This window comes from Phalacrocorax aristotelis, chromosome 23 (assembly GCF_949628215.1).
Source record: "Phalacrocorax aristotelis chromosome 23, bGulAri2.1, whole genome shotgun sequence".
NCBI lineage: Eukaryota > Metazoa > Chordata > Aves > Suliformes > Phalacrocoracidae > Phalacrocorax > Phalacrocorax aristotelis.
The window spans coordinates 788,934-813,516 of record NC_134298.1 but is presented as its reverse complement, the minus strand read 5'-3'; the positions used below and the strand labels follow the sequence as shown (position 1 = coordinate 813,516).

The 24,583-nt window shown below is 54.5% G+C and overlaps 4 protein-coding genes across 5 annotated transcripts in view; 1 reads left to right on the top strand and 3 right to left on the bottom strand.

Moving 5' to 3' along the window:
• Positions 1–24,583, top strand: part of LOC142068101 (T cell receptor alpha chain MC.7.G5-like) — a 532,408-nt gene that overhangs the window by 267,623 nt on the left and 240,202 nt on the right. The window lies entirely within an intron of this gene.
• LOC142067728 (feather keratin Cos1-1/Cos1-3/Cos2-1-like) lies at positions 1,055–7,961 on the bottom strand. Of its 2 annotated transcripts, none has more exons than XM_075116661.1 (2): positions 7,931–7,961; positions 1,055–1,362 (listed from the first exon to the last, which is right to left on the bottom strand). In XM_075116661.1, exons 1-2 carry the CDS (start codon positions 7,941–7,943, stop codon positions 1,055–1,057), a joined length of 321 nt encoding a protein of 106 aa, XP_074972762.1. In that variant the 5' UTR covers positions 7,944–7,961. The 2 variants fall into 2 exon arrangements, with proteins under 2 accessions (XP_074972762.1, XP_074972761.1); XM_075116660.1 differs by lacking the exon at positions 7,931–7,961 and adding an exon at positions 1,738–1,815 and having other exon boundaries at positions 1,055–1,369.
• LOC142067872 (feather keratin Cos1-1/Cos1-3/Cos2-1-like) lies at positions 18,524–18,829 on the bottom strand. The gene has a single exon (XM_075116868.1). It carries the CDS (start codon positions 18,827–18,829, stop codon positions 18,524–18,526), a length of 306 nt encoding a protein of 101 aa, XP_074972969.1.
• Positions 22,806–23,747, bottom strand: LOC142068105 (feather keratin Cos1-1/Cos1-3/Cos2-1-like). The gene is made up of 2 exons (XM_075117349.1): positions 23,614–23,747; positions 22,806–23,245 (listed from the first exon to the last, which is right to left on the bottom strand). Exons 1-2 carry the CDS (start codon positions 23,689–23,691, stop codon positions 22,931–22,933), a joined length of 393 nt encoding a protein of 130 aa, XP_074973450.1. The 5' UTR covers positions 23,692–23,747; the 3' UTR covers positions 22,806–22,930.

Genomic DNA, 24,583 nt, shown 5'->3' with positions numbered 1-24,583 from the left:
AAGTGCACCCGGTACCCTCATCCTTGCTGATCTTCACATTCTCCTGCCTGCTGCGTATCAGAGCAATTCGATCTCCCTCAGAAATACATCATTTCACCATCCCCATTTCTGTGCTGACTACCCTCAGCTCCCACAGGCTTACCTCCATTCTCCAGCCTCAACATACTCAGTGGCATGGGCGAATTTCCCCTCTGCTGATGCTCATGCCTGCCAGGCATGGCCCCATGATCGGTGGGGGAGAGGAGAGGAAGGTGGAGTAGCAGCTGTGGGCCAGCCTAAAGGCTGTTCCCTGCTTTACCACTCCTCTCATTCTGCAAAGCCAATCATCTTCGGGAGCCCCACACCCACCTCCTGCCAACCCAGCACAGCTCTGGCCATAGCAAGACAAATGCCCTTCCTCAGGGGGCTCATGGGGCTTCTGAGCCCTCAGGGCCTCCTGCCTTGCTGGGCATTTGTGGGCAGAGACACAGCAGGGCAAGGCCTGATGGTCACCGGCAGCAAAGCAGCCAGAAATGTCTTCCTCAGGACCAAGGGATGGTGCCCAAAAGTGGAGCCACTGCGGCATGTCCCAACCTCCCAATCCTCTCTGAAGGAACAAGGGTGTCCTTGTGCCCTCACCCCTTTCCACCACAGAACAACACCCCTCTGCTTTGGCAGCTTGGAGAGTGTCCACAGAGGGAAGGACCACATGGAGGCAAGGCTTGAATGCGGCACAACTTTAATGAGTCCAGAGGGGGAAGCAAAGTCACTCTGAGTGGAGGACAGCGATGCAGGGAGCCCCAGAGGCAGCCGAGAGTGTGCGGTCGCTGGCCATGGAGAAGTCCCTTCACAAAGTCTTTCTGCCTGCCCCATAGACGGAGAGGAGACAGATGGTCCCCACCAGGCTGGCCTTTGTGGGGCCTTGCTGCCAAGGGGAACCAAAGCCAACAAAGTAAAGGGAGGCAAAGGCAAGGTCGCTGAGATGTGCTGAAAACACAATCCAGGAGAGCAATTCTCTGCCCAGCACCATATTCTGAGTCCCTCAGGCTGTCTCCCTGGGGCTTTCCCAGCATCTTTAGCAGGGAGGGCACCTTCTGCCACAGTAGCGGCTGGTAATGCAGGAGAGGTCAAAGCCCCCGGAGGAGATGGGCACTCCATCACAGCTCAGGATGCTGCCAACAGCAGCGGAGGTGGACGAGCCCACCACGGTGCTCTGTGGGAAGGAGCTGAGGATGGGGCCGGGCAGGGTCACCACCACAGCCGGGGGCTCAATGACGACAGTGGAGTTCTGGCACTGCCTGACACAGGGCTCATTGCAGCTGTTGGCCAGCGGGGTCGGGCCGCAGGGCCGGCATGGCAGGCACTGGCTGTAGCAGGACATGTCTCGGGGCTGGAGGTGCACCTGGCAGACAAGGCAGGGAGGAAGCAGAGCACAAGGATGGGTGAGGTGCAGCCTATTTCCCTGTCACAAAAGAGGCAAGGTACTACTGTGCGAGGACCTGAAAGCGGTGCCAGAAACCACACAGTATTCCTTCCCCTACAAATGACAGCCTTGCCCACGGACGCCCTCTCCTAACTTGTAAACCAATGCCCCCTCTGACATGTCCCAGCCTCTCTCTAGCAGGCTTCCTCCCCACTTCTCTCTCCCGTGGCATGATGCTCCAAAGCCTGAGCACAGGCCAGAGCCAGTAGCAGCTCAAGTGTCCATCAAGGAGAGATTTCACTTTGGAAGAGGAGAAGAAGGGGCTCAGGACTCACCTGTTCCCAAGGAGAAGGAGGCAAGAGAAGTGGATGAGAGAGCGGGGACTTGCTCTGGCTTTTATACCTGCCCTTCATTGCCGCAGGAACACAGGCACCCTTTGCAGAGGTAACAATTTCCTGACAAGCTCATCTTCAATGCAGACTGTCACAGCTAATGATATGGGCTGTGCTGTGATTTCCAACACTGCTGCCTTTTCATTGCCAGGTATAGAGCATGCCCATTCCCCATTGAAGACTTCTTGTGAGTGCTGGGATGAAAGGCCCCAGAATTTCTAGGGCAGGAATGCAGCAGTGCTGGCAGAACTCAGTTCAAATGCTGGACGGGTCGAGAGCAGGCAAGTGAAGTCAGCCTGGGTCACTCTGGTGGGGCTGTTTGAAGCACTGTTCTCAGGAATAAGCTCCAGCATTCCTCAGCTGGACACTCAAGGGTTCCTGTGCATGAGGATGTACCCTGTCCTTCTCTTTCCCTCCCGCATCAGCTCACCTCAATGGTCACTCTTTTTACCTTCCCAGGTGTGTGGCTTGTTCTGCTTGGTTTTGACCCCATCCGGTGTAACAGCACCCTCAGGAAAAATTTCTGGCCCATTTTGACTAGTCCCCACTCTGTGCAGCCTGGGAGTGCACAAACAATGCCATGGGCATTCCCAGGGCCTCGTCCTGCCCCAGAATGCTCTACCATTGCTGCAGTTGTCCCCACGTGTTCTCACCAGAGGCCATGGTTGCATCTCTGCCTACCTGTCTCCTTGTCTTCGTGTGCAGCTGTGTTGTATAAACACATGTCAGAGCTCAACTCCGCGCATGATTCCACACCGATGTGCATGAATATGCATGTGTGTGTCCTTGTGTGTCAACCATCAGGAGGGAATATGCTGCTCGCAGCGGAGACACTCTCCACTGCTCTCTCCACTAGCACCACAGAGCAGCTGGTTCCCAGGGTCAGAAGGACCCTGAGTGCATTTCAACAGCGATGGCACCTGCCAACCATGGGCTGGCCATCCCTGAGTGGATCTGCTTTCACTACATATCAGTGGTGTCTGGTATGGAACGCAGACCCCTCTCATGTCCAAGCCAAGGCCAAATGTACTTGTGCACCTCATCGGCATGATGCTGTGTCAGGCAGAGGCTGAGACCTTGCACCAAACAGGGACTGAATGAAAGGACCCAGGAGCCTGACGTTGCTGTGTTCTGAGTAGAAGGGACAGACCCTGTGGCTGAGTGTCCAGAAGAGACCCTCTTTCCAACAATGGCCCTGTGGAGAAGGAAAGGGCAGAGGACATTCCGACTGGAGACCAGAGGGAAATTTTTCACACTGAGAACAGTCAACCGTTGGAATAATCTCCCCAAGGAAGTGGTTGACTCTGCCATGTTAGACACTTTCAAGAGTCGTCTGTACAGGGTGCTGGTCCGTCTTGTTTAGACTCTCCTCTTCTTAGAAAGGTTGGACTAGATGATCCCTGAGGTCCCTTCAACCTGTGATTCTGGGATTCTGGGATTCGGTGACATGTGTGTCTGTAGTTTAGAAGGACTTTTGACACCCTCTCCCATTCTTCCTTTACAAACAAACTGGCATTGAATGAGTTCATTAGGAGCATGATAAGGCAGGTGGAAAATTGGCTGGACTACCAGGCTCAAAGAGTTGTGACCATGAAGCAATGGGCTGACTGGAAGCTCATGAAGGCCAGAAAGAGCAAGGACAAGGTTTTGCATGTGATGGAGGAACCGGCCCATGCAGTCATGCACGCTGGGGGCTGCCTGCCTAGGAAGCAGATCCACAGAAGAGGATGTGTGGTTGTAGGAGAGACCCAGCTGAACATGAGACCACAGTGTGCCCTTGAGGTAAACAGGACCAACCACTGCCGTACTGGGCTGTGTTAGTCAAAGTGTTGCTAATAGGTCCAGGAAGGTCATCCTGGCCCTCTGGCCCTTGGGAGACCATATGTGGAGTACTGCATGCAGGTTGGGGTCCCCTCTCAAGAAGGATATCCACATACTGAAGTGAGTCCAACAAAGGCCACCAGGGTGGGTAGGGGGTTGGCAATGTGAGAGGAGAAGAGCCTGAGCGAGCTGGGTCGGACCATCTTGGAGAAGGGAAGTCTCAGGGGAGACCTTGCTTTCTGCAACTGCTTCTTCAGAGGAGACAGGGAAGATGGACATGGACTCAGATTCAGGCCACAGGGAGTACCTTCTTAGAGTGGAGGCAACGGACAGCAGCTGGGACATGGAGACATCTGATTAAGCAGTAGCTTAAAAGAAGTAACAAGAACTGGAATGGGTTTCCCAGGGAGGCTGTGCAATCTCCACCCTGGGAGCTGTTCAAGGCATGACTGACTGTGACCTTGAGCAACCTGCTCTAATGGGATTGGTTCTGAGTAGGAGATTGACCTAGACGACCTCTGGAGGTGCCTTCTCACCTACATTCAGACTGTGTAACTCCCACCTTGCCCCTGCCACCCCTGACCCCAGCACACCCATGGGCACAGGTGTCCTCACAGACACTTTGCCTCAACACAACTTCTAGGCAGTGTGCTGGGACTGCAGAGAGGCAGCTGAAGGCAGGCTCTCAGCCTCCTCACTGCCATGCGCAGGAAATCAGTGGCTGGTGTTGCCAGCCCCTGAGCTCGGAGGCAGCTCTGGGAAGCTGGTCCATCTCCTGGCTCAGGGCCCTGCAGCTCCCCCAGGCCGTGCCTGGCGCTGTGCGGGGTTATTGTTGCGGGGGAGTCCTTGCTCACCAGGAGGACGGGGAGAGTCCATTTCCCAGGAGAGAAACCTCTGCCCGTGCAGAGCCACTGAGCGCTGCGGGGCCGGGCGAGACCCCGAGCGGCGCCGGCGCAGGGCGCAGCCCCGGGGCGGAGCTGGCGGCGGCGGAGGGGACGAGGAGAGAAGAGGAGGGGGAGAGGAGGCGGCGCGGCCGGAGCAGAGAGCCGGGGCTGGCGGGGCGCAGCGAGGCGCGGGCGGCGGAGCGGCGGGATGCGGCGGTGCCGGGGCGCAGGGCTGGCGGGGCTGGCCGCCGTGCTCCTGGGTGCGCGGGGCTGGCGGCGGTGGGTGGGGGCCGGGGCGGTGCCCGGGCTGTTCCCCGGGGCGCCCAGCTCTCTCCTCTCTCGCCATGCTTCTCTCCTAAAAGAGCCATCGGAGCTGGGCGATCTTGGACAACCCTTGTCCTTTCCTTCTCTTTTCTTGGCAGTGGCTGCTGGCAGAGCCCAGGTGCAGCAGGAGCCGTCGGCAGAGACCACCGAGGACACCGGCATCAACATCACTTGTTCGCACCCCACTATTGATGCAGACTTTACCGTTTGGTATCGTCAGCTCCCAGACCATCCGCCCCTGGTGGTAGCGAGGGGTGTCCAAGGCACAAAACCAGTGCAGGACCCCGCGGGGCGGCTGTGGGTGGCCCCAGACCGCCGGTCCAGCGTCCTGCGGCTCGCCCGGCCCCGGCGCGGGGACGCGGCGGTGTATTACTGCGCCGTGGGAGACACGGGGAGAGGAGCCGGGGCTGCGGCCGGGCACGAACCGGCGCGGGCGGGGCCGGGCGTGTGGGGCGGGGGCGGGGGGACGGCCCCGGGCGGGCCCGCCAGGGGGCGCTGCCGCTCCGCCCGCCGGCCCCGTGCTTGGGGCAGCGGAAGCTGACGGTGTCACAGCGTTAGTGCCTGCGCGGATTCTAACGCGCAGGTACCGCGTCACCCACAGGTACCGCGCGCCGCCACTGGAACAGAGTGTTGTCGCTAAGAGTGGAAAAGAGTTTAGACCGTTCCACCAGTGGCAAAAGGAGACGTGCGGATAGATACGCATGGTGTCATGTCTCCTGTAAAGGAGGCCCCTCCAGTGCCCCAACACTGAAAGGTTTTTTTTAAGGAGACTGACCTTGAATTTGCACCAGAAGAAAGACAACTTCAACCCCAAACTCCCCAGGAACTTCCATAACACTGTGTGTATTTATTAATCACGTTTAGACCACATTTGGAGACAGTCTTGGAAGCTTTGGTGATGGAAATCCTTTGGATTATATAGAATCAGAAAATACCAAAGCAAGTAACGCTAATTTCAGTCCCTATACCTGCAGCATAGCCTTGGGGAACTGAATAAATCTATCTTTAGTTCAGATTCCCCGAATGCCGTCTGGGAATATTAAGGCTTGTTAGCTGCTGCAGGGAAGCATAATGAATTCTAAACTAATAAAGTACCTGGATGCATAAACAAGCAGGTACAGCCAAGCCAGACAATGTGTAAGGGAAGGTGAGAGAAGAGACACAAGCACGAAGGAAGGAGAGGCTCCCAGGGGTGTGGCCCTGGGCTCAGCAAGAATGCTTGCACGTTGAGGGCTGCGCCTCTGTTTCTCCTCTCATTTGCAATGCCAAAGTCCTAATGTTGGTGTAGATGTCTTATGTCTGCTGTGGAGTCCAAGAAGACAGATCCACCTCAGGAGCCCCTTGGAGGGTAAGCTTCAGCGAGAGCCCCTGGCAGCTGCACAGCAGGGTTCATCCCCTCTTTCTTATGTCTTGGGGGAGGGGCATTGTTCCCAGCCAGATGAAGAATAATGCTCCATTTCTCCCTAAGTCTCTCTTGTGAGCCACCTCCTGTCACCGTGGGAGATCTCAGCTGTCTCTGTGGTCCCATATTTCTCCTTTCCATTCAAAATTAGGAGATCCTGTCAATGCTGCTGCAGGGACTTTAAACCTCGCATCCCACGGACATTGTTAGGGTCCTCTAGTCTGTCTCCTGGCAGGCACAGACCTGCTGTGGGCTCCAGTTTCCACGTAAATACCTGTAAGGAGGCTGTGAAGAAGGCAGAGCCAGGCTCTTCTCCCTGATGCCCGTGGCAGGAATAGCGGCACAGGGCACAAAGTGAATTAAAGGAAGCTCTGTCTGAACACCAGGAAACCCCTTTTCACTGTGACACTGAGGGAGCAATGACACAGGACTCCCAGAGATGGTGTACAGTGTCCATCCTGATAGGCACTGAAAAGCTCTCTGGACATTGTCCAGGACATGTTGTGAGCAGAGGCACAAGAGTGAAGGAAGGAGAGACTCCCAGGGAAGTGGTCCTGAGGTCAGCCAGGGTGTTTTAATGTTGAGCTCTTTAATGTGAGCTCTTTCTCCTCTCAGTAGAAGTGCATAAATGCTCATCTTCCTGTGCGTGTGGGCAGAGTGGCCAGGGCCCCCCTGTTGTGGAAGTGCTGAGAATGCCCTTGGCTGAGGGAGCCACAGGTGTTGCTGCTGGAGGAGGGACAAAGCCAGAAGGAGCATTTCAGGCACAGGAAGACCAGGCCATTTCTCTTCCCCGCTTCTTCCTTTGCTCCCCCAACAGAGTCGTTACCAGCAGCTCTGTTATCTCGGGGCTGGGAGGTGCCTTTGTGACACTCTCTCACTCAACAAACAGGCAAGTCGGTCTCAGCATGCAGCTCCGATACCTCATCCTGATTGCCTTTCTGGGGCAGCTGCTGGGTAAGTCCTGCCTTTTCATAAATGAATACTTCCTCCTTCCTTGTGGAAACTCTCACCAGCCTTATCAGGTCCATGCATGGAAATTCTCTTGAATAAGAGGAAAAGACTGGGAAATGTCACCTCGCATTTGTAGTTTTGCACCAGTTGTTTTGAGATGGTCTTACTGTTGGCAAGGACAGGAGAAGAGATGAGAGAGAAGATACTTCAGACCCCTGCTCCTTCTTTTCTTTCCCCTTCAGTCCATCTCTCTCTGCCTCTCTTTTTCTCATCCACCTGCCTCTGCAGCCTCAGGTTTCTCCCATTCCAACACAAATTAGCAGATCCTGCCAAAGCTGCCACAGGGATGTTAAATGTGTCACCTGGCTGTGGCTCTTTGCTGCTTGTCATGGCCTCCGGTTTTCTCCTGGTTGTCAACTCAGCCTGGGATCCCTCTTTCTACCGAGGGAGCTCGGAGCCCTCAGATGTGAGAGGGATGGGGAAGAAGGATGAATCTTTTTATCTTAGCTCCATGGGCCCCTCAACCTGCTGGAGGGGTGCTGGTGCAAGCATGCAATGATCAGGCATGACAGGCAGTTCCCTGGTCCTCTGGGCAGTCAGAGACCAGGCAGGAGGAGCAGGGACACAGCACAGCTCTCCTCAGGGTCCATGCCGGGATGAGAGCTCTGATCTCCTGCCCAAAGCTACTCTCCACATGGCTGTACTCAGGCCTCAGGGTTTTCCTGCAGGGCAAGGGACAGGGAACCTCCTCCACCAGGGCTTTGCATCCACTCCTGGGTTGCTACCCATAGCCTTTCCCACAGCAGAGCTGCTGACCTTCACCTTTCTTCCAGGCACCATGGGGCAGACCACCGTCACCCAGCAAGAAGGACAAGTCACAGTAAAGCAGAGAGGCACCTTCCAAACAACCTGCACATACCAGACGTCCTACTTTAATGCCTTGCTGTGGTACCAGCAGAGGAAAGGCCAAGCTCCCCAGCTGGTCTCGTATCAGGCAAGATCAGGCTCCAAGCCAAACGGCCGCCTCACCACATCGCTGAACACCACAGAGAAATACAGCCTCCTGGAGCTGGAGGAAGTCGAGGTCTCTGACAGTGCCTTGTACCTCTGTGCTGTGCAAGACACCGTGGTGCAGGGAGCTTCCTTGGCTGTGCCACAAGCCAGGGGAGGGAGGGGATGTGCCTGTGCACGGCTGAGCTTGGCGGAAGGGGCCCTCAGCTCTCTCCTGGCAGTGCTCTTTCCCCATTGCACCCTGAGCTCTGCAGGGCAAGATCCTCTTTCTGAAAGGGGCCGGTGTCCGTGCCTGTGGAGATGGCTGAAGGTGGCTGTAGGGCAGAGCCTGCTGGCAACCAGGATGCCAGGGGCTTGTTCTCAGCCCCTCACACTCAGTGTTAGTGAATTCCTGCAAACCAGTTCCTAAGGAGGAAGTTTAAGCACTGACCAGCCCTACCCAGGGGCCCCTAGAGGGCCTTTGACAGGAATTTCTGGGGTTTGTTGCTCTTTTCAATAAGTAAATACTGACACTGGATTTGAGTCAAGTCATCAGGTTCATCCAGGTGTTCAGCCAGTTCAAGTGCAAAGGCTGTGCCTGAAGGGCAGAGCAAAGCACACAGATCAGCCACAGTTGCCAAATCCTCCAGGTTTCTCCACATTTGCAGCCAATAAGTGAAGAGACCAACACACAAGTGAAGGCTTCCAACCCCCTGATCTCCTTACAGGCTCCTGAGGGTGAAATCCCTAAGAGAATGGAATGTTTGGCACTGCCTGCTAAAGCCATACCGAGGAACTATGGGAGCCTGGCAAAACAGAGGTTGAGGGCCGGAGACAGAAACTGAGAGATAGAGAAGCACTTGTTTTACGATTATATCCTTGAGGAGAGCTGAGACACTGACCAAAGCAAACATCCCACCTCAGAAGATGCTGAGAACAGGCTGATAACTTCTGTAGTCAAGGAGAACAACTAATTGGGATGTAGATAAGAACTAAAACAAAGTGCCCAGCAGGGGAACTCTCCTTGTGATTATACTGAAAATCAGGCCCACAGGCCAGGAACCACCCCCGCTCCTAGTAAGTCCCTTAACCTATGAGCAGGTGCAGTACATTAAAGTGAGCTGTACTGTTACATCAAAGGGAGAAAGAAATTAACCCATTATTAGCTGAGGCGTGTGAATATTAGCTGCGATTGACATTTTTAACTGTATAAATGCCTAGCAGTTTCTCGGTGCGGTGTGCTAGCTTTGTGGGTTACCACCTAGCACCAATCCTTGCACAAAAGTGACTTGAATAAAATACCGCCGCCCTGTGTGTCGTTTGGCGTTTTGCACACCGGGTTGAAAGAACCTGCTTTTCAGGATAACAAGGGGAGCGATCTATGACCATCCGCAGCTCCTACACAGGGAGCGGTGTTGTAGTGATGAGCTGGCACGGCAGCAGGGGACTGTGTGTCTGGGACAAGCCAGACTTGCAGCAGGCTGCTGCAGGGCAAGTTTTACGTTACCCCTTGAGGTGAATTAAACACACATCTTTGCTTAAATAATTGAAAAAGATAAGTAATGAACACTAGATTGGACAGACTCCTACGACCATAAGCAGTTCTACAAGGAGTGTGCAAAGGTGTGTCAGGAGCCAATTCCTTACATACACTGGCAGCAGCAGCAGTCCTGTGAGCAGTTCCATGGGATGCCTCAGCCTGACATTGGGTCTATCCTCCAGCACCAGCTCTGCTGCCCAAAGGTGGCCACTGAGCATCACACTCCAGGATTGCTACAAGACAGTGCTGCAGCTCTTTCTTATCTCATCACCCAGGGAAACTGCACCCCCTTACAGGCAGTCCTGTCTCTGGCTTTCCTGCTGCCAGCCACTTTAACCTCTTATGAAGTTGGGCCTTCTTGACCTCCATGAGAGATCATTTCTTGGTCACAAATTACCATTGCTGAGCACTTACCATTTTAATTTCCCCTTCACAGCAAATGCTGAAGGTGGGCATGAGAAACGGGGCTGTGCTCTCACAGCTGTATTCTGTGTGGTAGTTTGATGTGCTCAGGCTTGAGGTAACTCTGCCCTCCGTGACATAACGTTTCCTGTCCATTTCAGACATCAGTTTATGCAGGCAGGGTCTTAAATGTTCCCATGGCACTCTACATGAAGGTGCAGTGTTATTGTCAGGGATGTAAGCATGCACGGAGCGCTCTGCTGGCTGGTAAGGTACAAGCTGCACAGACACGAGCCATTGCATTTACATATTCGCGATTTGTTCATCTTGACCACTGTTAAGATCCGCAGGCACATTCATCCTCCCCAGCAGCAACCAGGTGTCTTTTGTCTCGAGACTCATATCAGCAGGTGTCTCATCTACCCCACTGGTAGAAACAAAGAATGCATGACAACCTCCCTGGTGGTCTTTGTGATCTCCTTCAGGGAGACATGGGGGTCTGAACCAGCCCCCCCAGCTCCTATGCAAGAAGCAATGCCGCAGCAGAGGAGGACTCTGTGTCTCCTACCAGTCCAGCTTCCTGCAGGCTGAAAATGCTGAGGTCTGCACAGAGGACTGACCTTGAATTCATAAAGTTCCTCCCAAGTTTATTTGCCGGTAAATACATTCTCTACAAAAGAAAAACAAAACAAAACAAAAAACCCAAACCCTAATAGCCGCTGAGAGGAAAAGGAGACTTTGTATCAGCATACCAGCATTTCAGTTCACGTGTCTGCGTTGAACTAGTTGCCTCCCCTCTCAGTAGCTTTTCCTGCCTCCTCTCTTGGGCTTTGCTTGTGAGGAGTTTGAAGATGTGCAGGGTCAGAGAGTGGGTCATGTCTCTGCTGCCAAACCAATCCCTGAGCACAGCCTTGGGCAGGGGTGTTTCAGTGGGCCCATCACCTTCCTGCAGCAGTTCCACAGGTCCCCTTCCACAGGGGGAAGATCCTCTCCAACCCCTCTGTGGGTAAAAGCAGTAATTTGGAAAGCTTCTGGCCACCCTTGGGACCCTCAGGCAGCAGCCCCAGCCTCTCTTCCTGCCGTCCCTCTCTCCTGCTTCCCTCTCCCCCTGCACAGCAACTGTGCCAGCCTTCAAGGTCATCTTCTGCCGAGCTGCCTCCCAGCACAGCTCCATGCAGAGCAGGAGGAACATCCGTCCCCAGGAGGACACCGTGAACCTCCCCCTGGCCTGCTGCAGTCCCCAGGCTGCTCCCTTGAGGACACCAGTGACCAGGCTCCCCAACCTCAGGACATGCTCAGGAGGGCATTTCTAGGGAGAGACAAAGCAAGGCAGGTCACTGGCTCTGGAGCTGCCTTCCACAGTTCCCAGGAATAGTGTTGGAAAGGGCCTCGAGGCAATGTGTCCCACACTCCCCTTCCTCTGCGAGATGTGAAGGCCCCTCTTTTGCCTCCACTCTGATCAGCCTAGATCAACAGCTTGCTCAGTGACCGCTTGGGAGAGTCCCTGTAGTGCAGGGGCCGCCTCAGCCAGTCCCTCACGTTCTCTCCAAGCCAAGCGCTCTTCCCCTTGCAATGTCCCATAAGAAGGAGCTGCAAGCCCAACAGCATGGCGGAGAGGGTACCAGCTGAGATGGCCTTTGAGGCAAGGCCTCATCCTGGAGCAAAGGGTGGAGAAGGAGCTTCCCTCATGTGGTTCTCAATGCAGGAGGAGGCAAGAGAAGTGGATGAAGGAGCGAGGAGTTGTACTTGCTTTCACAAGGGTTCTGCACTTGCCGAGGTCCACCGGCATCCTTTGTGGAGGTAATAATCTTCTCCGTGCTCATCCCTTAATCAAAGTGTCCCAGCTAATGACGCAGGCCGTGTTTTGATTTCCTGCAGTGCTACCTTTTAATTTTAACCTTTCTACCATGCTGCTTCATTCATGGAGTGCTGGGATGATGAGCCCAAGGATTTCCAGGACAGAAACACATCAGTGTGGGCAGCAGATGCAAACCAAGTGCCAGAGGGTTCCTGTGCAGGCAAACAATGTGAGGCCGAGTCACTCTGGTGGGGTGCCTTGTGTCCCTGTTTGCTAGGAGGGGCTCAGCTGCTTCTAGCCCTGCAGTCCTCAGCCCCACACTCCCAGGCTCCCATCCATTGGGTCATGTCACACCCTTCTCGCTCCCTCCCTCCCTTCTCTCCTCCCTACCTCTTCCCTCCCTGGCCCCAACACACCCACGAGTCCATTTCTCCACACTCACCTCGCAAAGGCCTCAGGCTCTGGGCTGCAGAGAGGCACCCGGAGGGAGGCTCTCATCCTGGTCTTTGCTATCCCCATGAAGTCGGGGGACACTCGTTCCAGCCCCTGAGCTCTGGGACTGGGATGCCTACCACCTCCAGATGCCATGGCCGCTCAGCTGTCCCAGGCTAAGAACGTAGCCGTGCAGACTCAGCCCTGGTGCAGACTCTCCAGGTGGGCTTCCACTTTCTCCTCCTCTGCTGACGGAGGGGTTTTAGCCTTTTCCCACCTCTTCTTCTTTTGGACCTGCCTCCTGGGCTGGGCTGGAAGAAGGAGAGGGTCCAGTTCGCAAGTGTCAGCACTCCTGCTTCCTAGCAAACACGACTGCAAGCACAGGGGCTGTTTCCCAGATAACATCCAGCACGGATGGTGCAGCAGCCCTGGGCAAACCTGGACATTCACCGCAACTCGCCCCCGTGGGATGTCTGAGCCAGCCCAGAGTTTCACAACAAGTTTTGGTTGGACTCTTGTTCTCACCTCTTGACATCACCAGTGAATGGAAGGAATTGCACAGCCACGGACACGCAGATGCACGTCAAAAAATGCTCACACCCACACACACAGGGTGCACACACGTGCCCATCCCCAGGGTCACAAAGGTGTTTGTGGTCACAAGCATGCATGTACGCAAATGCACATGGGCGCTTGTACACATATAAGAGTGGAAGCACACCTGTGTACCTGCACAAACACAAACACCTGCACTGAGAACCATGACTGTGGGAGTGATAATCTCCCAATCAACCCTGAACTTGCGCAGGACTTGCTGCTCCAGCTAGATCCCTATGACTTGACAGGGCCTGATGGGCTTCGTCCGAGGGTATTTAAAAAGCTGGCTGATGTCATAGCAAGAACTCTCTCACTGATTTTTGCTCTTGGAAACCTGGGGAGGTCCCAGCTGACTGGAAGCTGGCAAGTGTTGTCCCAGTCTTCAAGAAAGGCAACAGGGAAGACCCCGGCAACGATAACGCCCATCAGTCTCACTTCTCTGCCTGGCAAATTTATGGAGAAGGTTATTCTGGGAATTACTGAAAAACACTGCAAAGACAACGCAGTCATTGGTCCCAGCCAGCATGGGTTCACGAGGGGAAAGTAAGATGTAAGAAAGATGTAAGCTTTTTGGATTTCAGTAAAGCTTTTGATACTGTCTCTCACAGTCTCCTCCTGGACAAACTGTCCAGCATAGAGCTGGATAAACACGTAATGCAGTGGGTGAGCAACTGGCTGACAGGTTGGGCTCACAGGGTCATAGTAAATGGGGTTACATCGGGCTGGTGGCCAGTCACTAGCGGGGTTCTGCAGGGATCCATCTTGTGGCCGGTACTCTTTAATCTCTTCATTAATGACTTGGATGCAGGACTGGAAGGAATACCAATTAAGTTTGCTCATCAGCAAACTCAAAAATGGGAGGAGCTGTTGACACTCTCAAGGGCAGAAAACACACGTGAATGAACCCCCAGTTACACTGGAACCCCTGCGCCTGCACACACATTCACCCCAATACTTGCCATCACGTGAGAGTTCACACATGCTTATATGCACTTGCACACTCATACTTGCAGGCAGATATATATGCAAGCTCGTGTACAAACACAGATATATATGTGCTCGTCTGCAGACACAGATGCCCGTACACCGACACGCACAGGCACACTGACAACACACACACACTTACTTGCTCACCTGCAAAAATGTGCATGTGTACAAACATATGCACATGCACACACTGAAGTGCACTTGGTCACACACACACGCACTGGCAGACACTCACCCTCACGGGTGCATTTGCAAATGAACGTACCAATGCGAGCACACAGGCACAAATGCACCCACAGGCACAGACGGATGCCCAGGCACACGAGCAAGCCAAGCCTCCGCACACACTCTCAGAACCAGGGCTCCGCTGGCCAGCTCTCTGCCTCTGTGCCCCTGACAACTTTAAGCAAGTCCTTGAAAGCTCAGTGCTATGAAGGTAAATAGGCACCAGCCATCCCTGGTGGATTTAAGGACAGCAGAGGGCTTTGGGGCCTTTGTGGGTTCGACAAAAGCTGTTCAATTGATTGTGATTTCACTACAGGAGGAGAGAAGGTGCATTGGGGTCCAAGCTGCAGGGCCTTTTTTGAAATTCAGCCCGTTCACCTCCAAAGTCCATGTATGAGAGACAAAAATCAAAGCTAGAGACCATCCCCATTGCTGCAGCTCCGGGCGTTCTCCACTTTGCAAGCCTTGCAAGCTCCAGCCCATCCCTGGTGATGCGTTGTGTATTACTTATTTTGTCCCAGAGACAGGGTGAAAGCTTGGGTACGCCTTGTAGAGACATGTTTGCCAAGACCATGTCTCAGAGGTAGTCAGAAGGAGAAGTGCAGGGCTGCCCAAGGGCTTGAAGGGCTGAGGTCTGCTAAAGACGAGAGCCATCCCCTGACTGGACAGTTCTTTGTCCAGCTGGTTCCCAGGAAGCCTGCATGGCTCGAGCAGCTCACTCAGCTGTTCAAAGTCCATGTTCTTGGGCTTCAGAAGCAGAGAGGGAAACCTGGTGTCTGCAGTGGCAGAGGTCCCTGTCTTGAACTGGCAAGGGATCCCTTCTCCAGGCTTTCCTTGGAGGGGTTTCCAGACAGCACCTCAGTGGTGGTGTCCTGAAGCCCAGGGCAGCACTAGCAGCTAGGGGTTGTCCATTTGGGTTCTTGAAGGGTTGGATGGAGCCTGTCTGCAAAGCAGAGGGCAACAACATGCGGTGTGTTGTGGTTAGGCTGTGTCTGTGCCTCCCCAGCCTCTCTGCCAGTGAGGAAAGCTCTTGGGACATATATGGGTGTGACTTTTTCAGCCAAGTCCAAGCCCAGGCACTTGGGACACAGGAGTGGATACTCAGCAGAAGTAGCCTACCTGCCTGAATTGCTCCTCTGCTTCCCTCAGTATCCACGGATGGTAGTTGCTGGAGGGAAAGGCTCTTGACAGGAGACGTGAGTGCTCCTGTGATTGATTCCCTGGTGAAATTAGCACAGGGAAGGAAAAAAAACCCTTTCTTGCATTGCATCTAGGAACTGCCTGAACCTGGAGCCTGCAATATCAGACTGTTCAGGTACGTGGATCAGACTTTGGTAGCTTATAGGAAGTGGGGCTCGTGGGAGAGATTCCAGCAGAAGCCCCCAAGGCAGTCAGGGGAGCTTGAGGACATGACACACTGAGACAGGAGAACAAGGCTCAAGGCAGACCTTATGGGTGTCTACAGTTATGTGCTGTGAGGGTGAGGAAAAGATGGAGCCAGGCTCTTCCCAAAGGTGCACAGTGGTAGGACGAGAGGCAACAGGCACAATTTGGAACCTGGGAAATACCATTTAGATATTAGAAGCTCCCTTTATTTTAAATATTTTTTTGACCCTGAAAATTGTCAAGTACTGGAATGCACTGTCCACAGATGTTGTGCAGGCTCCGGCCTTGGAAAATTTCAAGACTTGACAGAGACAGCCCTGACCAGCCTCATCTAATGAGACCAGCTCTGAGGCGGGACTTGGAATGGGTGATTTGCAGAGGTCTTGTCCAACCTACACTATGCTATGCAAAGAGTAAAAGTAGTGTGGCAGGTTTGTTTCTTAAAGGCTAGGAGTAAGGAGAGGACAAATGCAGATTCCACTGGTTCTGAGGAAACTGAGAGTGGAAGGGTTATGGCCAAGTGGAAGGACGGCTTGCTTGGGTTTGAGTGTGGGTTTTTCCCCACAACAAGCGTTTCAGAAGCCGTTTTATGAGATGGGATGGGCAGTGTGGCAGGAAACTTCCTTTGTTTGTTCCTGAGATAGCTTTTGGAGATAAAGGGAGAAAGGCCATTGTGCTGGGGGTGCTGAGTGGGGCAGTTGGCGTCTGGAGGGTTTGGGTGCATTGACCATTGTGTTTGTGAGAGCTGCAGCCTTGGGGTGTGCTGACAGGAGCTTGGGGCTAGACACCGTGCAGGAGCCAGGAGAGGCCACCCCAGCCAAGGCTTGAGGATGGAGAGAGAGAAGACGCAGGCATCAGGGAAGGAGAGACTCCCAAGATGTTTCACAGGAGGATGTGTCAGAGCGGTTGGTCACCAGGCACAGGCCTATCCCCTTTATACCCTCCACCTAAGGAATGGTAAAGCAGAGAGACACCTTCCAAACAATCCCCACCTACTAAGTCTCCAGTTTTGATGCTCTGCCCTTGTACCAGCAGAGGAACGGCCAAGCCCCACAGAATATCTCGTATGAGGCAGTAGCTGGCTCCAAGCACAGTGGCCGTCTCACCACATCGCTGAACACCACGGGGAAATACAGCCTTCTGTGGCTGGAGGAAGTTGAGGTCTCTGACAGTGCCTTGTCCATCTGTGCTGTGCGTGACACGGTGGTGCAGGGAGCTTCCTTGGCTGTGCAACAAGCCAGGGGAGGGAGGGGAGGGGGTGTGTCTGTGCAAGGCTGAACTCAAGGGAAAGGACCCTCAGCACTATTTCCTCAGTGCAGCCAGAGATCTGCAGGCCATGATCTTGCAGGAGGGTCCCCTGTCAGTGGCCTGAGAGGATGGAGGAAGTGGTGAAAGTGCCTCAGGTTCCCTTGACTCCACCATGGGTTACCTGGTCATTCTGCACAAAGGCTCTGGCGAGGTGATGCGCAATGAAGGACGTTGGGGCTCTTTGTGCAGTGCTTCCTTGCTGCTCCTCTTTGCTTTCTGCATTTTCCTGCTGCACGCTGCTTCTTCAGGGTTTCCTGCAGGCCTGTCTCCTAGAATGCCTGCTCCAGGGTGTGTCCCTCAAGAGGTCAGAGTTCAAAGATGGAAAACATAAATTATGTGCCATGCGGCAATCATCCTTCCTGGGATTAGCTATGATTACAACAATTTTGGAAAAGACTCAGAACTACCCTGTGGACCCTCCAGTTGCTGCGTGGCCATGTGCTGGGATCCGGAGGACCTGCTGTCCCCAGCGCACTCTGCCCACCCTTGGAACCCTCCCCATGCCATACCTCGCGGCCTTCCCCCAGCCCCGCCTCATTTCTTCTGCAGTGGGAGCAGGCTGTACAGCTCGATCCAAGATCTCAGTGGGGGAGCAGACCACCAGGCAGAGGTGGGCAACAGGCCCTGCCAGGAGAAGGGCTGGCCTTGGGGAAAGCTGCCTCGTGGCTGGGGGAAGGCCAGGCATGACAGAGCAGCAGTGGGAGGTTGGGCACTGGCTGCTGCCCTTGGGGTACCCTGTGTGGTGGGATCTGGGGGTGTGTGAGAGGCATGAGGGCCCTGGTGTGTGGCCTGGCCAGGCTGATTTCATCATCAGCCTGGGAGTCACCTCAGCCCTGTGAAGGCAACTGTCTGGGAGGTGGAGGTTGTATAGGATGTATAGGATGTATAGGTAGAATTCCCCTCTTTACAGGCTTGTCATCCGCTGACCTCTCAGAGCCTCCAGCAGCACTGGCCTCCTCACTGGGGGATAGCAGTGGTCAGTTTCCCTCCTGCAGGACATGATCCGAGGCCAAGGGGCCATATCTGAGCAGAGATGCCAGAATGCAAGGCTTGATCTCCACTGGCCGTGGAGGATCTGAGTATGTCATCCTCAGCTCCAAGAGACAGTGACTGGAAGGACCCCACCGCCATCTGTCCCACCCTTCCATTCTGCTGGGAAGGATGAAGAGTCCACTTGTGCCCTCACCTTCTCCCCCTGCCAACAAAGGCAATGCCTTCCATCCTTGGCAACACGAGACAACATCCACCAAGGAAAGGATTATGTGGAGGCAGAGGCTGGGATGCAGAAAACTTTAATGACCCTGAAGGGGAAACGGGTTCAATTCTAGAGGATGCTGCCAGTGCAGGGAGAGCACCAGCGGCTGCTGAAAGTCTGTTCCCATTGCCCACGGTGAAGATTCCGCAGGGCATCCATCTGCCTGTCCCACAGAGGGAGAGGGGTCAGCAGATGCCCCAGGTGGGCTCTGGGAGTTTTAGCTCAGAAGACAAGAAAAAGATGGGAGGGAGTGGAAGGCAGGAGATTTAGAGTGTGGCCATGTTTGAGAGGGCTCCAGCTGCCCTCCTTTTGGGTGGGAGCACTGGACGTTCAGCCTCTCTGAAATCAATGGCCAGGAGCTCTGTCCTCAGTTTAGCAAGAGCTTTTGGGTTCTGGGCAATCCTTGTCCAGGCTGTCACCTGTGGCTTTAGCAGGGAGGGCACCTTCTGCCACAGTAGCGGCTGGTAATGCAGGAGAGGTCAAAGCCCCCGGAGGAGATGGGCACTCCATCACAGCTCAGGATGCTGCCAACAGCAGCGGAGGTGGACGAGCCCACCACGGTGCTCTGTGGGAAGGAGCTGAGGATGGGGCCGGGCAGGGTCACCACCACAGCCGGGGGCTCAATGACGACAGTGGAGTTCTGGCACTGCCTGACACAGGGCTCATTGCAGCTGTTGGCCAGCGGGGTCGGGCCGCAGGGCCGGCATGGCAGGCACTGGCTATAGCAGGACATGTCTTGGGTCCAGAGATGCACCTGAGAGATAGACCAGAGAAGAATCAAAGCACAGGTACATGTGAGGAGCAGTCTGGCATGAGTCCATCACCAAAGTGAAAGGCACCTGCTGAGCCAGGAGTTAGGAACTGGGCAGTGAGGCAAAAGGGTTTCTTGGCCTTATGCAGACATGGTACTGCAAAGTGTTGCCAGGGCCAACGAGGCTGCTGCCTGCCTCTTAAAAGAAAAGCCCCCTCTACCAAGTTCCAGACACTCTCTGAGTCAGACCACCACCGTTCTTCCCCATCTCAAGCAGCACCGCGACCCAGCATAGGATGGAGGAGCACACATCTGCATACACAGAAAAAGCACCTGAGGAAAGGGCTTCAGACTCACCTGCTTTCCAAGGAGAAGGAGGCAAGAGAAGTGGATGAGAGAGCGAGGAGTTGGGCTGCCTTTTATGGTGGCCCTGACCTGCTCCAGGCCCAGACGTAGCTTCTACGGAAGTGCCAATTTTCTAAGGTGTTCATGATGGACGGAAAACCTCCCAGGTAATGACATGGTCTGGGTGGTTGTTTTCCCAAAGCTGCCTTTTCATTTCCCGGCTTATGCCATGCCCCTTCCCTCACGGAGGCTTCTTCTGAGTGCTGGGATCGAGAGGCCCCGGGATTTCCGGGGCAGGAATGCCACAGTGCTGGTGGAAGAACCAGCTCAAGTGCCGGATGGGTGCAGCGCGGGCAAATGCTGCTGGCCTGGGGTGCACTAGTGGGGTTGCCTGTGGCTGTATTGACTAGAAGGGGCCCAGCTGCTCTCAGCCCTGCAATCTTTGGCTGGTCACCCCAGGGCTTTTCCGTGTGAGGATATGCCATGTCTTTCTTTTTCCCTCATTCCCTCCCTCCCTCCCTCCCTCCCTCACCCCTCCCAACTTGCTCTGATGATCACCTGTGGTCAGCACTGGGTCAGAACTCTCCAACAAAGTAAGAGAGAGCTGTGTTTTGATCAGACTTTCCACCTGGCTGTTGTGATTGTGAAAGCCTTTGGGAGTGGGGTATGCAGAATCACAGGAACACAGAATCACAGAATGTTAGGGGTTGGCAGGGACCTCTGGAGATCATCTTGTCCAACCCCCTTTCTTGAGCAAGCACACCCAGAGCAGGGGGCACAGGAGCACATCCAGGCAGGGGTATCGAATGTCTCCAGAGAAGGAGGATCCACCATGTCTCTGGGCAGCCTGTTCTACTGCTCATCACCCTCACAGGAAAGGAGGTTTTTTCTCATATTTAAGTGGAACTTCCCATGTTCCAGCTTGTGCCCATTGCCCCTTGTCCTGTCATTGGGCACTACTGAAAAGAGTCCAGTCCCATCGTTCCGACACCCACCCTTTCAATATTTATAAGTATTGATGAGAACCCCACCTCAGTCTTCTCTTCTCCAGGCTGAACAAACACAAGCCTCTCAGCCTTTCCTCATAAGGGTGATCCTCCACTCCCCTGATCAACTTGGTAGCTCATCCCAGGTGGCACATGGTCCTGTTTGTCCTTACCTTTTCCATGTATCTCGTCACTCGGATGGGAATGGCCTCATCTTTTTCACTGCAGGGAGTGATCAGTCCCTGAGGATCCTGACGTATTTCTTCCTCGGCAAGGTCTCCTTCTTGGAGATCCACAACACCCTCACCATTGTCCCCAAAACACTGGAGATTCTCCTTGTCAGTAGGACAACCATCTGTGTTTCCTGCTGCCTGGCACAGTTATTTCCCCGGTTATTCCTGAGTACCACTGAGTTTCTGACCTTCTCAGTGATGTCCTTCGACTGCTACATTGCCATCCCCAAACAGCTGTATTACACGACAAAGATCCTCTGCTTCTTTCTATGCTTGTGAGCATGGCTACCGAGTTTTGTGGTCATCATCTCCCAGGTGTCTCTGCTGCTGCTGCAGTGTCTTCTCTGCTCCAGGAACAACACTGACCATTTCTACTGTGATGCTGGGCTCTGCTGAGCCTGGCCTGAGGTGACACAATGCTCATTGAGACCCTTGGCTTTCTGGTGCCCTTCCCCAACATTCAAAGCAGCACTCTGATTTTCAAGTTGGTTTTCTTCATCTGTATCATCCTTGCAATTCTCCATATATTCCCTTGTCTTTCAGCCATCAGAAGGCATTATCTGCTCGTACATCTGTCACGGTTCAGCCCCAGCCGGCAACTAACCACCACGCAGCTGCTCGCTCAGTCCCCCGCACCCTTGTGGGACGTGGAAGAGAATCAGAAGAGGAAAAGCAAAAAAAAAAAAAAAAAAAATCAAGTTGTGGTTTGAGGTAAGAACAGTTTAATAATTAAAATAAAACAATAATGATAATAATAATGATTATGATAACAACAGTAATGATAATATAATAAAAAGGAAAAGGGAAAAAAGGGAAAAAATCAAAACCACAAACAATATAATCACTCACCACCTGCCAACCGATGCTGCCCGTCCCTGAGCCGCAACGGCTGCCTCCCTCCCACGGCCAGCCCCTCCCAGATAACATACTGGCCATGATGTTACGTGATATGGAATAGCCCTTTGGCCAGTTTGAATCTGCTCTCTCAGCTGTGCCCCCTCCCCTCACAGCTTCTTGTGCACCCGGCAGAGCAGGGGAAGCTGGAAAAGTCCTTGACTAGTACAAGCACTACCCAGCAACAACCAAAACATCAGTGTGTTATCAACATTATTTTCACACTAAGTCCCAAGCACAGCACTGTACCAGCTACAGTGAAGAAAACTAACTCTGTCCCACATAAAAACATGACAATGACCATAATTCCCTCCTGATGGACGATATTGACATGGGGATTTCTGTTCTTCCGCTCGTATGCTTTTGTCACAACATCTGATTTTACATGAAGGAATTACAATATGAGATTTCAGTGGCTGCCAGGTGACATTTCCACTGATCACAAGGCATGAAATTTACATGGAAAAATATCCTCTACCCCCAGAATGGCAGCCAATTCCTCAGAACAAACTCTCTGGGGGGACCAATGAAGCAGTCAAGAGCTTTGAGGCTCACATGCAGCTTTCATGGGAAGTGCACCCGGTACCCTCATCCTTGCTGATCTTCACATTCTCCTGCCTGCTGCGTATCAGAGCAATTTGATCTCCCTCAGAAATACATCATTTCACCATCCCCATTTCTGTGCTGACTACCCTCAGCTCCCACAGGCTTACCTCCATTCTCCAGCCTCAACATACTCAGTGGCATGGGCGAATTTCCCCTCTGCTGATGCTCATGCCTGCCAGGCATGGCCCCATGATCGGTGGGGGAGAGGAGAGGAAGGTGGAGTAGCAGCTGTGGGCCATCCTAAAGGCTGTTCCCTGCTTTACCACTCCTCTCATTCTGCAAAGCCAATCATCTTCGGGAGCCCCACACCCACCTCCTGCCAACCCAGCACAGCTCTGGCCATAGCAAGACAAATGCCCTTCCTCAGGGGGCTCATGGGGCTTCTGAGCCCTCAGGGCCTCCTGCCTTGCTGGGCATTTGTGGGCAGAGACACAGCAGGGCAAGGCCTGATGGTCACTGGCAGCAAAGCAGCCAGAAATGTCTTCCTCAGGACCAAGGGATGGTGCCCAAAAGTGGAGCCACTGCGGCATGTCCCAACCTCCCAATCCTCTCTGAAGGAACAAGGGTGTCCTTGTGCCCTCACCCCTTTCCACCACAGAACAACACCCCTCTGCTTTGGCAGCTTGGAGAGTGTCCACAGAGGGAAGGACCACATGGAGGCAAGGCTTAAATGCAGCACAACTTTAATGAGTCCAGAGAGGGAAGCAAAGTCACTCTGAGTGGAGGACAGCGATGCAGGGAGCCCCAGAGGCAGCCGAGAGTGTGCGGTCGCTGGCCATGGAGAAGTCCCTTCACAAAGTCTTTCTGCCTGCCCCATAGACGGAGAGGAGACAGATGGTCCCCACCACGCTGGCCTTTGTGGGGCCTTGCTGCCAAGGGGAACCAAAGCCAACAAAGTAAAGGGAGGCAAAGGCAAGGTCGCTGAGATGTGCTGAAAACACAATCCAGGAGAGCAATTCTCTGCCCAGCACCATATTCTGAGTTCCTCAGGCTGTCTCCCTGGGGCTTTCCCAGCATCTTTAGCAGGGAGGGCACCTTCTGCCACAGTAGCGGCTGGTAATGCAGGAGAGGTCAAAGCCCCCGGAGGAGATGGGCACTCCATCACAGCTCAGGATGCTGCCAACAGCAGCGGAGGTGGACGAGCCCACCACGGTGCTCTGTGGGAAGGAGCTGAGGATGGGGCCGGGCAGGGTCACCACCACAGCCGGGGGCTCAATGACGACAGTGGAGTTCTGGCACTGCCTGACACAGGGCTCATTGCAGCTGTTGGCCAGCGGGGTCGGGCCGCAGGGCCGGCATGGCAGGCACTGGCTGTAGCAGGACATGTCTCTGGGCTGGAGGTGCACCTGGCAGACAAGGCAGGGAGGAAGCAGAGCACAAGGATGGGTGAGGTGCAGCTTATTTCCCTGTCACAAAAGAGGCAAGGTACTACTGTGCGAGGACCTGAAAGCGGTGCCAGAAACCACACAGTATTCCTTCCCCTACAAATGACAGCCTTGCCCACGGATGCCCTCTCCTAACTTGTAAACCAATGCCCCCTCTGACATGTCCCAGCCTCTCTCTAGCAGGCTTCCTCCCCACTTCTCTCTCCCATGGCATGATGCTCCAAAGCCTGAGCACAGGCCAGAGCCAGTAGCAGCTCAAGTGTCCATCAAGGAGAGATTTCACTTTGGAAGAGGAGAAGAAGGGGCTCAGGACTCACCTGTTCCCAAGGAGAAGGAGGCAAGAGAAGTGGATGAGAGAGCGGGGACTTGCGCTGGCTTTTATACCTGCCCTTCATTGCCGCAGGAACACAGGCACCCTTTGCAGAGGTAACAATTTCCTGACAAGCTCATCTTCAATGCAGACTGTCACAGCTAATGATATGAGCTGTGCTGTGATTTCCAACACTGCTGCCTTTTCATTGCCAGGTATAGAGCATGCCCATTCCCCATTGAAGGCTTCTTGTGAGTGCTGGGGTGAAAGGCCCCAGAATTTCTAGGGCAGGAATGCAGCAGTGCTGGTAGAAGTCAAGTCACAGCCGCTTTGCCTAGACACAACTTCTAGGCAGTGTGCTGGGACTGCAGAGAGGCAGCCGAGGCAGGCTCTCAGCCTCCTCACTGCCATGCACAGGAAATCAGTGGCTGGTGTTGCCAGCCCCTGAGCTCGGAGGCAGCTCTGGGAAGCTGGTCCATCTCCTGGCTCAGGGCCCTGCAGCTCCCCCAGGCCGTGCCTGGCGCTGTGCGGGGTTATTGTTGCGGGGGAGTCCTTGCTCACCAGGAGGACGGGGAGAGTCCATTTCCCAGGAGAGAAACCTCTGCCCGTGCAGAGCCACTGAGCGCTGCGGGGCCGGGCGAGACCCCGAGCGGCGCCGGCGCAGGGCGCAGCCCCGGGGCGGAGCTGGCGGCGGCGGAGGGGACGAGGAGAGAAGAGGAGGGGGAGAGGAGGCGGCGCGGCCGGAGCAGAGAGCCGGGGCTGGCGGGGCGCAGCGAGGCGCGGGCGGCGGAGCGGCGGGATGCGGCGGTGCCGGGGCGCAGGGCTGGCGGGGCTGGCCGCCGTGCTCCTGGGTGCGCGGGGCTGGCGGCGGTGGGTGGGGGCCGGGGCGGTGCCCGGGCTCTTCCCCAGGGCGCCCAGCGCCAACTCTTCCTTCTCCTCCTTGAGCTTGTCTTTCCCCATCCCTGCCTCTCTGCCAT